Below are 14,903 nucleotides of genomic sequence, written 5' to 3'. Positions count from 1 at the left end.
TAAATTAAAAATAAAAAGGTTTATTTTATGTGCATGAGTGTTTTGCTGGCATGTATGTGTGTACACTGTGTGCATGCCTGATACCCATGGAGGCCAGAGGAGCCTCTCAGATCCCTTGGAACTGGAGTTATGGGTGGTGTGAGCTGCTATGTAGTGGTCCCTGGGAACACTGGAGGAGCAAGTGCTGTTTATTGAGGAGCCATCTCTCTAGCTCCTGCTGATTTTTCTTTGTGCACTTTTACTGCGGTAGAACACAGCAGTGAATATATTGACTATGGAATAAACCACATGAGTCCTCCTAATAAATCATTGAGCCCAGGAGTGATGGTGGGGATCCCTGATACAATGCTTAAATAGTAGAATATTTACGAAAGATTTATTTAACTTTAGATCATGTGTGTGTGTGTGTGTGTCTGTATGTAGATATGTACACATAAGTGAATATCTGTGTCTTGGGAGGGCATTGAAACTCTTGAAGCTAGAGTTCCGATTGGTTGTAAGCTGCCCAACTTGGGTTCTGGTCCTCTGCAAGAATGCTGCAAGTTTTTTTTTTTTTTTTTTTTTAATGCTGCAAGTTTTTTTTTTTTGTTTGTTTGTTTTTTTGGTTTTTTTTTTTGGTTTTTCGAGACATGGTTTTTCTCTGTATAGCCCTGGCTGTCCTGGAACTCACTTTGTAGACCAGGCTGGCAAATCCGCCTGCCTCTGCCTCCCGAGTGCTGGGATTAAAGGCGTGCTCCACCACACCCGGCAATGCTGCAAATTTTAACCATTAATCTATCTCTCCAATAGCGTTTCCAACTGGGGTAAGGTAGAGTCTCAGTATAGATTGAATTTGCATTGCCCTGATGCCTAAGATATTGAGCACTTCCAAATATTTATTGGCCATTTGTATTTCTTGTGAGAGTTGTCTGTTCATTTCATTAGCTTGTTTACTAATTGGCCGATTTGTGTTTTTTTGTTTTTGAGTTCGAATTATTGGTAATTTCTAGATATTTCCTCTGTTGACTATATACTGTATACTGTAAAGCTTTCCCACCATCCCATGGCTGCCTTTGTACTTTGCTCATTATTTTCTTTAATGTGCAGAAACTACATGCATTCTCATCTGTCACTTCTCAGGGTTATCGTCTTTGCTATTGGAGTCTTTTTCAAATGGTCTTTGTTTATGCTTACCTCTCGAAGTGTTTCACCTCCTTTCTGCCAGCACTTTCACAGTTTCAAAGGAGGTTTAATTTGGGGAGATAGTTCATCAAGCAGGGGGCTGTGGTGGCAGGAAAGGCAGCTAGTCACACTGCGCCCATAGTCAGGCAGCAGAGAGTGAGGAATGCTGCCGCCCGCTGCCACTGGGCGCTGTGCCGCAGGGCTTTCTTCTTCCTTTTTATTCCGATTATTCCTAGTTAGTCTATTGGGACTCCAGTCCAAGGAATGGAATCACCTACATTTAGGATGTGCCTTGTCACCTCAAATAATCTAGTCTCAATAATCCTCCAAGGACATGCCATGGGAGCTTGCCTGCTTGTGACTTTAGATCCCGTCAGGCTGACAGGGTCTCTCTCACTGTCACAGGCTGAGGCAACCATGAAAACCAAGGTTCCTTAGTCTAGCTTGACAATTTTATTATCAGCATATAACAAACCTATTGATTTTTATATGTTGTTTTTTTGTACCCTGCCATTTTGCTTAGTGTTCATTAGAGCTAAGGAAACACCAACTCTCATATATTGCTAGGCAACAGAGTGCTCTAAAAGGTAATGGGTTAAATAGATAGCCATTTATACATTTACTCTAATTCTGTGGGTAGGATTTAAACAGGGCCCAGCTTGTGTCTGGATCACTTGGTACCTGCTGGAGTTGGAGCATCCTTCTAATATCCAGCCTATGGATGACCGAGCAGGGAGGAACGACTCGACTGGGAATGTGTGCTTGGATCTTGACTTTCGTCTCCACTGGGTTCATTATTCAACTTGTAATCTCAGGGCCTCTTGCTTTCCATCTGGATTGTCCACACAGCCTGGGCAGCTCAGGCTCCAAAGCACAAACGTAGATCTGTCAGACCTCCTAAAGGCTTAGGCCTAGAAGCTTGTTTTTGGTGGTTAAAGTGATTTTAACTCCAGACTTTATGGGAGGAGAAATGAATTCCATGTTCTTTTTTTTATTTTCGGTTTTTTGAGACAGGGTTTCTCTGTGTAGCCCTGGCTGTCCTGGAACTCACCCTGTAGACCAGGCTGGCCTCAAACTCAGAAATTCACCTGCCTCTGCCTCCAAATTCCATGTTCTTTTAAAGATTTGTTTAGTTTTATGTTCATTGATGTTTTGTTTCCATGTATTCCTGTGGAGATACCAGATCTACTGGAACTGGAGTTACAGTTGGGAGCGGCCTCATGGGTGCTGGGAATTGAACCTGGGTCTTCTGGAAGAGCAGTCAGTGCTTTCAACAGCTGAGCTGTCTCTCTAGCCCCCCACATTTCATGTTTTTAACATAAGGAAGATGATGTTTGTGTATAGGGACAGGAAAGGAGCCTAAGTCAGCCATCTGAAGGACTGTTCACCCTGATAATGATGCATACTTGTACAAACGCTTCAAAACTTCCTATCTTCTCACTCTTAATAGTCTTAATTTTCTCAGTTTGTTTTAGTTAGCATACAGTAAGAGGCTTCATTATGGCATCTTTATACTTTGCTGTGGTTAACATATGTTCTTTCTCCTGTTCCCCTGTATTGTCCTCTTCTCTTCCCAATGGCTCCCTTCCATCTTTTCACAGTACACAATCTATTGTTTTATAGCTGAAGAGTCTGGATTTTATAGGACCGGGCAAAATAAGCATTAACAGGCAGAGTGGCAGAGTTATAAAATGTTACTTGAGAAAATAATCATCTGTATGCCTGCATCTTGCACATATACTCTCTACCCCCATCATGCGTGTGAAATGATGTCCGATTATCAAGTTCTGAGGTTACTGCAGCTCAGTGTGGAAAGGTGAAATGTGTCAGCTCTCAGTCCCATGAGCTTTAGCCATCTCTTCTTCTAGCTTTATTATTAAGTGAAAATGAGTGACTTAGAAATACTGATGTGTAATTTTTACAGTAGGCCTTTAAAAAGAAAATACATGTGGAGCACGTACATGGAAATAAGCTAGCTTACTGATAACGCTTAGTGTTCTACATATACACTTAAGCAGTCTGATAACTTTGTTAGCATTGTTTGTCACTTTGCAATAATATCAAAGTAGAATTTGTCCTTGTTAGTTGTTTGTCCGCTTGACACAGCTAGACACAGGGGCTCCGCGGGAGAGAAAATGCTCCCATCCCCTGGGCCTGTAGACAAGTCTGTATGGAGGGCATTTTCTTGATTGATGATTGATGTGGGATAGCCCAGCCCACTGAAGGTTGTGCTGCTCCTAGGCAGGGTCCGAGGTGGTATAATAAGAGGGAGGCCTGAGAAGCCAGTAAGCAGGGGTTCTCCAAGGTCTCGGTCTCAGCTTTGGCACTGACTTCCTTCTTATGCACTTGATGTCTACCATACTTTGTGAGGTGAAGTAAACCCGCTTCTCCTCCGCTTGCTTAGGCTCATGGTATTTTACCACATCGATCTAAACCTAGGACGGAACCTGGTATTCTTATGGATATATTTTGCTTTTAAACTTGTGTGCTTAGAGAATGTGAAATGTATTAGCTTTGCATACCTATAATGAAATGTCTGAAGTAAAGAGGTCTATTTAGCTTATAATATTGGAAGTTCAAGAGCAGGATCCTGCCGTTGGCTCAGGACCTCATGTGGCAAGATGCTCTTAAATGTTGGGAACACACAGAGGAGGAAGAAAAGAGATCTTGAAGCATGAAGCCTGAGAGCTTAGTGGACCCATGCTTGTTGTGGCTTCCACTCTTGAGGACTGCTCAGTCTTCAGTGACCTCACAAACTTCCCATTGGGCTGACTCACCTCTTGAAGGTGACTTGCCACCTCCTGAGTCTATCATGTGTTGGTTCTGTGATCTGATTGATCAAGCCTTCATCAGATGGACGTTTGGAAGACAAACCACATTCAAACCATAGCATGAACCCACAGCTACTCCACACTGCTCATTCGAATCACTTAATGTGGTGACTGCAGTGCCTGGGCCCCATCACAGGCTAATTAAGTAAGACTCTGATGGGAGAGGGCTCAAGCATCTTATTTTCATTTTTCTGAGCTTCCTGTGTGGTTCCAGTGTATGGCAAGCTTGTTGAGAATCACTGGTCTAATTAAAATTATTTCTATATGCCAATAAAAATTGTGTTTATTCCACACTAAGTGGCTGTTTTCTGTATCTAGCACTATTCACTTTATGTTTCCACTTGGAAAAACATAATTAAAATGTAAATTTAGCAAAGTGAAATTATATGTATTGAGAAGTGAAGATCTGGAGAACCCATTAAGGCAGATATTTACATATCCAGAATTAATGTTCATGATTTGTCAGCTGATGAATTGTAAATATCCCACTGAGCTAGTTAACTGAAAATCAGTCATTGTTCAGCCAGAGTCATTTAGCAGGGGGTTGAGTCTTGGCCATGACTTAGATAAATATTAAGAGCTATTCCATCAGAGGATGTTCATGAGGCATATGCAGTGCATACTGTCAGTGCAATAGTCTGTTGGGTTTGGAGTAACAGAATGATGTGAGCACTTCTGGGAGGAGTAGGATTTGGAGTCACAATCTGGTAGCTTTCAGGGTTTTCTGGCCAACATAGGAAGTGACCAGGTTATTTTGAATATCAGTGGATAAACTAGTGGAAAAGAAAAGAAACCTCACACCCTGTCTGATCCTTTGTTTAGAGTTCTTGATCAGGTTAGATGTTAGTTAAGCACTTGGCACACTGGTTTATTGTTCAAACCCATTTTTAAAAAAAGGAGTGTGTGTGTGTGTGTACACATATGCACTCATGTGTTATTTCTGTTTTGTTTGTAGAAGTCAGAGGACAACTTTGGGCATTAATTTGTCCGCAAACACTGTCTACCCCCTCCCCCCATTTGCTTGATGGCTTGCAGCTGAGTATGAACTGAATATGAACCCCAAGGACCCATCTCTGCTTTCCAGGGCTGGGATTACAAGCATGTGTTGAGCCGTGTCTTGCATTTTAATGTGGGTTTTTGGGATTGAACTCAGGTCCTAATTCTTGCAATGACACCATCTTATTAAAAACAAAAACAGCTGTATTAAGCCACAGACTCGCTCATTTATTTACTTATTCCCTATGGCTGCTTTTCAGTTCCTAAAGCAGACTTGAAATATGTATGACAAAGCTGTGTAGTGCACAAAGCCGAAAGTATTTACTATGTGACCTTTATAGACAGTGCCCCAACTCCTGTGTTAAAGTGTCAGCCCACATTTCCTATTGTTGCTCATGCTTCTAAGTTGGTTCTTTTAAGCTGAATTTGGTGTTTCTCATACAAATGACTGTAGATGGTTGAGTTTGACTCTTTGAAATGGAAGCTGCAGTTGAGGAAGGGGGGTTTGCCTTGTGTATTAGTAACTTTTTCATTGCTGTGCTAAAACTCGATGACCAAAGCAATTTATAAAGGAAAACATGTAGTGTGACAGTGATTGCAGAGGAGTAAGCCTATGGTGGTGGTGGGAAGACACGCTGGAGGAACAGCTGAGAACTCACATCTCAAATTGTAACTTGAGGGACACCTCCTAATCCTTCCCAAACAGTTCTACCAACAGGGACAAGTATTCACACACAGGAGCCTCTGGGGACCATTCTCATGCAAACTTCCACCCTTGGGCAGCAGGGGAGGTGCTCCTGCCTGCCCGCAACCCACCCTCTTCCCTTTCATCATGGCTCCTGCTGTTGGAGTGCTAATGTGATACCAAGCAGCTAAAGAACTTGGTTCATGAAGGTTTCCCCACAGTCACAGGAGACAGGCTTTCACACATCTTGCTGATAACAGCGCTGGGTGTAGAAATTTGAAGATGAGAGATCTTCAGCCTTTCAACTTGATTAAAGTACATTGTTGCAAACAGTGAGGTCCAGTGGAGAGGGTATATCTGGCTCAGATTACTTGGGCTCAATACAGAGGCTACCTCTGAGCCACCAGCCACCTCCTACCCCAGAGGACCTGAATGCTTGTGAAAGCCCTCATGAATTGGCTGAATTACATCTGAAAAAGGCATGCTTGCTGTATTAGTCAGGGTTTCTATTCCTGGACAAAACATCATGACCAAGAAGCAGTTGGGGAGGAAAAGGTTTATTCAGCTTACACTTCCATACTGCTGTTCATAACCAAAGGAAGTTGGGACTGGAACTAAAGCAGGTCAAAAAGCAGGAGCTGATGCAGACAGAGGCTATGGAGGGATGTTCTTTTACTGGCTTGCCTCCCCTGGCTTGCTCAGCTTGCTTTCTTATAGAACCCAAGACTACCAGCCCAGAGATGGTCCCACCCACAAGGGGCCTCTCCCTCTTGATCACTAATTGAGAAAATGCCCCACAGCTGGACCTCATGGAGGCACTTCCCCAACTGAAGCTCCTTTCTCTGTGATAACTCCAGCCTGTGTCAAGTTGACACAAAACTAGCCAGTACAATTGACCCCTTGTCAACTTGACACACAAATACATCACTAGTAAGTCTCAACCCTTACTTTCTTATTCATCCCCAAGATCTAAACAACTTTAAAAGTCCCACAGTCTTTACATATTAAAAGTTCAATCCTTTAAAATATCCAATACCTTTTAAAATCAAAAGTCTTTTTACAATTAAAAGTCTCTTAACTGTGGGTTCCACTAAAATAGTTTCTTCTTTAGAGAGGGAAAAATATCAGGGCACAGTCCAATCAAAAGCAAAAATCAATCTCCAACCATCCAATGTCTGGGATCCAACTCACTAATTTCCTCCAAGGGCTTAGGTCACTTCTCCAGCCCTGCCCTTTGTAGCACACACGTTGTCTTCTAGGCTCCAGATGCCTATACTCCACTGCTGCTGCTGTTCTTGGTGGTCATCTCATAGTACTGACATCTCCAAAATGCTGCTGTCTTCCACTGTAACTTGGCTTTAACAATAGCCTCTCATAGGCTCTTTTCATGGTGCTAAGCCTCAACTCCTTTGCATGACCCCTTTAGTCCTGGGCCATCAATTGCTACTGAGGCTGCACTTTCACCAATGGCCTTCCATGGCCTCTCACAGTGCCGAGCCTCAGCTGCTCTGCATGACTCCTTCATGCCTTCAAAACCAGTACCCCCTGGATGACATTATCAAGTCCCTCTGCAGCACGAGGTACAACCTTGGCTATCTCTGGAACACAGCCTCTTTGTGCTCTCAGAAAACACTTCCCAGAAGATGTCCCCTCAATGATGCTGCTCTCTTCTTATCACCGCTAATTTCTTAGCTCCAGCTAACCAGCATCAATAGTCCCAGTAATGCAAAGTTTTCACTTTAGTAGTTTTGGTATCTTGTTAATCATGGCTGATTCTTCAGCCCCAGCTAACCAGAACCACAAAATCTTCACAATCAAACTAGCAATGGCCCTGAGAAAAATCTTTAATCTTCCCTCTGAAATTTCACAAGCCAGGCCTCCATCTTTTGCACTTGCAAATAAAAGATTACAAACAGTTCTAGCTTTCTAAGGCCTTAACTTCCTTTTTGAATGTATTGAACCTTGACCTCTTGATTTTCAATTATTTTTATAGAAGTACCTCAAAATACGATATGCTAACAATCACCATCAACCTGATCATTAGAGGCACAAGTATGAAAGAAAAGCCTTATCATATAGCTCAGGCTAGCCTCGAACTCATAATCTTGCCTTGGTCTCTTGAAAGTGCTGGATTAGACATGTATAGCATCACCAGGATGTGAAGTGGCAATCTAGAGACTATGCCAGATGGGCTCATTTTGGAAGAGAGCTATGACATTCCTCTAAAATTTTATTAATAAAGTAAGTTACCTTTGTGACCACAGAAGATCGTTTTTGTAAATTATTTAAGGTAGCTTCAGATCAAAATCTCTTACATGAAAAGATATTAAATTTACTGTTCATAATTTATGCCTAGATCTGTGCCAGAAAGATGCTGCCGGGGATGTGGGGTGGGGTATACTGTATCCAGCTTTGCTAAACCAGTCTCTGCTGGATGCAGGTATTCTCTGCTCGTTGGGTTTCGTTTCTTTGAGGTGCTGTTTGGCAAAGAGCCAATGTTTCTAGATGGTGATGGCCCCAAGCACTGCTAATTTGTGACTATCCTGGCATTTTTCCTTTCCTAGTGTGAGGAGGCAATGAAGGTCTTTGAGTTAGTGAGAACAGCTTAAGCTGCTGCTTAGAATGAGCAGGTTAATTAAAAAGCAACCTTTGACACTTTGGGCTGAGGTGGGAGGGTCGTGAGTTCTAGGATAATCTGATATACATAGACTTTAAGGCCAGTCTAGACTACACATCAAAAATTGTTTCAAAAAGAAAGTAACTGTAATCAGTACTGATGGCCTTTGGTGGAGAGTTTGGGTGGCTGATAGAATGTGTGGTTTTGTGCGCATGCTCCTCTTGCTCACTAACTCCCACTCCTTCTCTGACAGGCCAGTGACTATCATCTGTTCCACAGGATGAGTAACAGCCACCCTCTTCGCCCCTTTACTGCAGTGGGGGAAATTGATCATGTGCACATTTTGTCTGAGCATATTGGTGCCTTGTTGATTGGTGAAGAATATGGTGATGTCACGTTTGTTGTGGAAAAGAAGCGCTTTCCTGCCCACAGGGTAATTTTAGCAGCGAGGTGCCAATATTTTCGGTAAGTGTATAGTAATAATAATAATTATTATTATTGTTTATATTTAAGTCATGTGGGAAGCAGTGGTGTTTTCTATGAAAAATATGGGACTCAAGTGTACCAAGTGGAATCCAGGGTCTAGATTTGTCACTTCCTGAGAATTCCTCTCTCTTTAGGAACCAGCCTAGAATTTAGGGGCTTAGAAGGCTGTCTGGGACAGACAGCACCAATTAACTCTTTGTGCGTGATGTCTGAAGGACCTTCCTCCAGCTGTGTGTGCTGCTTTTGCCTTCTGCGCACAGTAGATGGAGGGAGTGTGCACTGAGTTCCTGGTGGGTAGGCTTCTTGTTGTGGGTGAGCTGGCTTTCCAGACTGTAAATGAACATGCGTGCGTCTCGGCTTTGGATTACTGCAGCCAGCACCTGTGGCTGACAGAGCTCCCAGGCATGCGGGAATCCACTCAAGGAAACAAGGATTAACTGAGACTGTTTCAGAGTTACATTAGAACTAAAACTAACATATATTATGTTATATAATATATATGTAATATTATACATATATATACATACATATATACACAAGTGCATATTTAATGAATGAAAAAATCCCACTTACAGACAGCTATTTGTTAGCTCCTTAATTTTCCAGGTTATAAAAATTAAACAGAACTCCTTTTCTCTACACTTCATCTAGTGTTTGCTAAGTGGGGATCACCAGTGACTTCTTACCTATGTGATCATTTATCTTTGACCTGACATTACCAAGCCTTTGTCTGTTTACAATAAGAAAGTTGGTACATAGAGTCACAGTTTCACTTGGAGAAATTGGGATGCCTGTGGCTCAGGGAATATTTCATATGTCCTCCAGTGAAAGCTGCATGTGGCCTTGAAAGGAGGGGCGACATCAGAGCAGGCACACCTCGGTGTCACACTCCCCCTCAGTGTGTGCTCCGTAGCTAGAACTACTATAGTTCTATGAACATTTTTACACCTTGTCTTCCTGAACAAATGAAATACTATTGGTGAAACCGGAAGCTCAGAAACCAGCCAGAGCCGGGAGCCCTCCTAAGGGCCGGTTTCTATGGCGCCTGGCCTTGGCCTGGCCATAGGTTCTGGTGCCTGTCCTCCCTCTGCCTTTCCTTTCCCTTTGCCTACTTTTTGTATGAAAGTGCTTTTGAAGGTCCTTCTTTAATTAATAATAGAAATTCTCACCTTTATGTTTATTGTTTCTGAATACTGTATGTTCTCTTGATAAAAGACCTGCATGTGGATGTGATCAGTGTATTCTTTAAAAGAAACCTAGACATTTCCAGAAACATGAAGATGGTATTGAGCTACCAAAACACATTCCCTCACTTACTGACCTTTTTGCTTCTGTGGATATTGATCCTTTGAGGTATTTAGGGGCTCACTTGGGCTAAACCCACTTGATCACCAATGCTCTTAGATTCTCCTTTAGAACCCTGTTCTTGTGCAAAGGAAAGTTAACTGTCAGCAGTTGGGGTTCTGACTGAGCCTTGTCCTAGAGCCTGTCAGTTCCCCACAAGGGCATGATAGCTGTACAAGAGGGGACCTCACAGAGCATCGAGCCCCTTTACTCATTACTGGGAAAGCCGTGGCAGAGCTTTCCTAGAGAGTCCACTGATCTCCATTGATCTTCCCAATGATACATAGCCTACGCAGGACACAGTGTTTCAACCATGTCCATCATGACGTTCTGATTTCCCCAAGGTTTCTGGACTCATTCCTTTATACCCCTAAGGAATTGTGTTTTTCTCTAGCCGTGTCTTAAAAGAATGGTTACTGAGTTGAAGGGTATGTGTGTTTCAGATTTGAATAGGTATATTACTCAGTTGCTTTCCAAAACAGAGGGGCTCACTTCCGTAGTTTTTAGAGCACTGCAGGGCAGAACCCACTTTCTCATTGTTGCGCAGCTGTTAGAGCTTCCATTTGTTTGTCTCCTTGTGCCATGTCGGGGTTTACTTTGTAAACTGCTTATGCACTGGCAATATCTTTATATTAAGGTCATTGTTCTCTCAGAAGATCCCTTCCAACTTTCTGTATGCTCTGGCATTCTCATACTGTCTCATTAGCTCAGTTGTTTGTGGTATTCATTCAAAATGGTTTTTAAAAACGACTTAACTATTTTATTTACATGAGTACACAGTAGGTTTCTTCAGACACGCTAGAAGAGGGCATCCGATCCCATTACAGATGGCTGTGAGCCAACATGTGGTTGTTGGGAATTGAACTCAGGACCTCTAGAAGAGCAGAGCCATCTTTCCAATCCTCAAAATGGTTTTAAAATAATTTTCTTGTTTCCTTTAAAGAACCATTTAAAAGCACTTGCACTTCTGGACCTGGATCTTCGTATCTTTAAGCAGATTTATATCTGTATAGTGTTGGTAACCGTTGTTTCATATATTTTGCAGCAAATCATGCTTGAGGTTTTTCCAACTGTGTTTCTTGTTTGGTGTGCAGAGCATTACTGTATGGCGGGATGCGAGAGTCGCAGCCCGAAGCAGAGATCCCTCTCCAAGACACCACGGCAGAGGCCTTCACGATGCTCCTCAGATACATCTACACAGGGCGGGCGACGCTCACCGATGAGAAGGAGGAGGTGCTGCTGGACTTCCTGAGCCTGGCTCACAAATACGGATTTCCAGAACTGGAGGACTCTACCTCTGAGTATCTCTGCACCATACTGAACATTCAGAATGTCTGTATGACCTTTGATGTTGCCAGTCTCTACTCGCTTCCCAAGTTAACGTGTATGTGCTGCATGTTCATGGACAGAAATGCTCAGGAGGTGCTGGCCAGCGATGGCTTCCTCTCCCTGTCTAAGGTGTGTTCTGCTCTGCCTTCTTGTCCTTAAATGACCATACCACAGTGGTCCAAGAATCAAAACCCTTGCTTTCAAAGCAGTCATCTGGTCCAGCTCGTGCCCCTGACTGCTGGAGCTTTAGATCATACAGCTCTCTCTCATTTGTGTGTGTATATTCCTTTAAAACAATATGCATCTTGATTTGAGTGAACTATACTTTTTAATATATATGTGTGTGTATATATAACATTACTCTGGAGGTCAGTCTGGAGATCTGAGGATTGAGACCATGACAGTGCAGTGCTACTACTGTAAAACAAAAGGCTTTTAATTCTAGGCTTATCTCACTGACTTACAAATGTACATATTCCCAGAGAATACACACATGTATGCATGTGCTCACACATGTAGTTTGTCATCTTTGTTCTTGCTGTTTTATAAAGGATGGCTACAAACTATACCCACTCCTGCATATATACCCAAAGGACTTTAAGTCAACATAGGAGATATACTTGCACATACAGGCTTATTGCTGCGCTGTTTGCAGTAGCTAAAAAATGGAAGCTGTCTGAAGGTCTGTCAGCAGCCACATAATTGATGTGGTGCATAAGCACAGTGGGGTTCACTCAGCCAGAGAGAAGTGAAACAGTAAGGACAGACGAACTGGAAATCCTCACAGGAGGTGAAACAAGCCATCCTCAGAGACAAATGTCATTTGTTGCTCTTATAACGGATATGTGCAGAAATATGCAAATGTAAGGGCGTGGCCATCTTAGTTTGTTTTCTATTGCTCTAATAAAACACCATGACCAAAAGCAGCTTGGGGAGGAAAAGGTTTCTATCAGCGGACAGCTCTCAGGCTACCCTCATCATCACTGGGGGAGTCTGGGAAGGAATGTGCAGGCAGGAACGAAGCCGAGGCCCTGGAGGAGTGCTGGCCACTGGCTGGCTCCCTAAGGCTCGCTCAGCTTGGCTTTTTTTGTTAAACCCAGGACCCATCTGCACAGGGGTGCACTGCCCTCAGTGTGCTGGGCCTCCTCTCACAGCAGCCATTAATCAAGAAAATGCCTCCACAGAGTGTTTACAGGCCAATCTAATGGAGGCATTTCCTCAGTTGGGAGTCCCTCTTCCAGAAGACTGTATAGCTTGTGTTGACACAAGTTAACTAACACAGTAGGGGTAGGCCATGAGCTAGGAAGGGAGTTATATAAAGGGAAGAGGAGATCTTAAGAAAGGAGACTGAGAAAAAAGGTAGGTATGTGTGAGTGTGCGTGTGTGAGTGTGTGTGTGTGTAGGGTAGTGGCATGTGAAGTGGAGCAAAGGAGTGTTACAAGTAAGAACAAAATGTTTGCAAACATCACTTGCTCTGCATTGTAATTTTAAAAACTAACAAGATAAATCTGTTTAAAACAAAAAAAAGACAGGTATAGATGTGTGGGAAAGACCTCATTGCTTTATATAGTGAATGCCTGAGTCTGAATGAAGGGTGCTGTTCTTTTTCTTTTTAAAATTGAATAGCCTGTGTTTTCTAGAACTCACTCTGTATGTAGCCCAGGCTGACCTGAGACCTACAGTAATCCCCCTGTTTCAGCTTTCTGAATGCTGTATTACACAGCTGGAAGTGGAGAAGGGAAAAGCTAGGAAGACTGAAAGCCAAGGGAAGGCTTGCTTTCTGTGGTCCGGTCAGGCTGACTGGCTGTGCATGTGGGTGTGCTCCACGCTGACTTTTTATGGTCCCTTTTTACCCTTTGCAGACAGCACTCCTGAATATCGTCTTAAGAGATTCGTTTGCTGCTCCTGAGAAAGATATATTCTTAGCCTTGTTAAACTGGTGTAAGCACAATGCAAAAGAGAATCATGCTGAAATCATGCAGGCTGTGCGCTTACCTCTAATGAGCCTCACTGAGCTTCTGAACGTCGTGAGGCCGTCAGGACTCTTGTCTCCGGATGCTATTCTTGATGCCATCAAAGTGCGGTCGGAGAGCCGGGATATGGACCTCAACTACAGAGGCATGCTCAGTAAGTACCTGCTCCCCTCCTCACCTAGGACTTTTGTTGGCATCGTACGCTAGTTCTAGCTGCAGAGCTGTGGTGCAGGTCTGCAAAGCATATATGCTGGGCCGAGAGCACAGAGCTCTGCTTCCTGTGGGTGTCTGTCTCTGCCGTCTGTCCCAACAGGATGAGCTGCCACCGACCCAGCACAGCTATTTCCTGTCATTCTGGACACATTCTTTTATATGCTCCTCAGAATGTTCCTAGACACTTCCCTGAAAGGTTGCTTGTCATGTCCTCCTTCCTCCACCAAGCCCTGGTAGATACTGTGTATCAGATTCTTTAGGTAGCACACATAAGTAATGGCTGATGTTAATAACAGTATTTTGATTTTTTCTTGCAAATGAAATAATAGTAATTGACAATTACAAAATGCTTTCTTTTTAAAAGATTTATTTATTTATTTTATGTACATGAGTGCTCAGTCTTCGTACACCAGAAGGAGGGCATCAGATCCCATTACAGATTGTTGTCAGCCACCATGTGGTTGTTGAGAATTGAACTTAGGACCTCTGAAAGAGGTCCACTGAGCCATCTCTCCAGCCCTATAAAATGCTTTTTATGTCATTGTGTTGGAAGGAGATTTGAATCACCATTCAAAGATTTCTATGATCTGGTTTAAACTAGCATGCAGACATTCTATTATGGGGCAGCATAAGCCTTCTGGGTGTACCAAGCTCTTTACTCAGGGTCCCTCAGATACTCAGCTATCTCTCTTAATCTCACCCATCTTCCAAACTGGCATTCACCCAATCACAGTGCCACTCCAGCTAACAGGAGTTTCTTGCCTTCTGCTCAATCATCCCATGGTGGTGCTCTCCTGGGTGATCTGGAAGAATTAAACTGGGTTCAGGAAGACCTGTGAGGAGGGAATTTAATCTGCACAACAGATACAGTGGAGTGATGGCTGAGCAGTGGGGAATAACAGAGGTATTGACTGGGTTCCGGGAAGGAAGATCTTGGTGCTAGCAGGATGTAAAACTGAGGATTACGTTTAGTGTATGTTACCACGGTTTTCTATATTAAGAAGCCAGAAATTCCAAGAGCCTGTTATCTTAGGATAGTGAACAGTACCCGGTGAGCCCCAGCACCATCTACATTCTCAGAGTTAATGAGCAGCAGTGCTCCTGAGAGAAGCTGAGCTTGCTTCTGTGCTATTCGGTTGGAGGGTTTCTGATGTTTGTCAGTTCTGGAGAGGCTTACTGTTCAGGACATTCCTGAAATGCTGATGGGCCCTAAATAGATGACCTCAGCCTGGTCTTATTTCCTGAATTATCAGATCTAGATTTCTTTT

At 43.1% G+C, this 14,903-nt stretch overlaps 1 protein-coding gene across 4 annotated transcripts in view; it reads left to right on the top strand.

Annotated features, from left to right (window-relative positions):
- Btbd9 (BTB domain containing 9) overlaps nt 1-14,903 on the top strand; it is a 351,427-nt gene that overhangs the window by 35,414 nt on the left and 301,110 nt on the right. For all 4 annotated transcript variants that reach the window (XM_021186356.2, XM_021186357.2, XM_021186361.2 and 1 more), the window contains exons 2-4: nt 8,544-8,755; nt 11,215-11,578; nt 13,312-13,576. In XM_021186356.2, coding sequence (XP_021042015.1) covers nt 8,571-8,755; nt 11,215-11,578; nt 13,312-13,576 — 814 coding nt within the window. In that variant the 5' untranslated portion in view covers nt 8,544-8,570. The remainder of the gene's footprint in view (nt 1-8,543; nt 8,756-11,214; nt 11,579-13,311; nt 13,577-14,903) is intronic.

Source organism: Mus caroli, chromosome 17, assembly GCF_900094665.2.
Source record: "Mus caroli chromosome 17, CAROLI_EIJ_v1.1, whole genome shotgun sequence".
Taxonomy (NCBI): Eukaryota; Metazoa; Chordata; class Mammalia; order Rodentia; family Muridae; genus Mus; species Mus caroli.
This window is presented reverse-complemented; position numbering and strand designations above follow the sequence as displayed.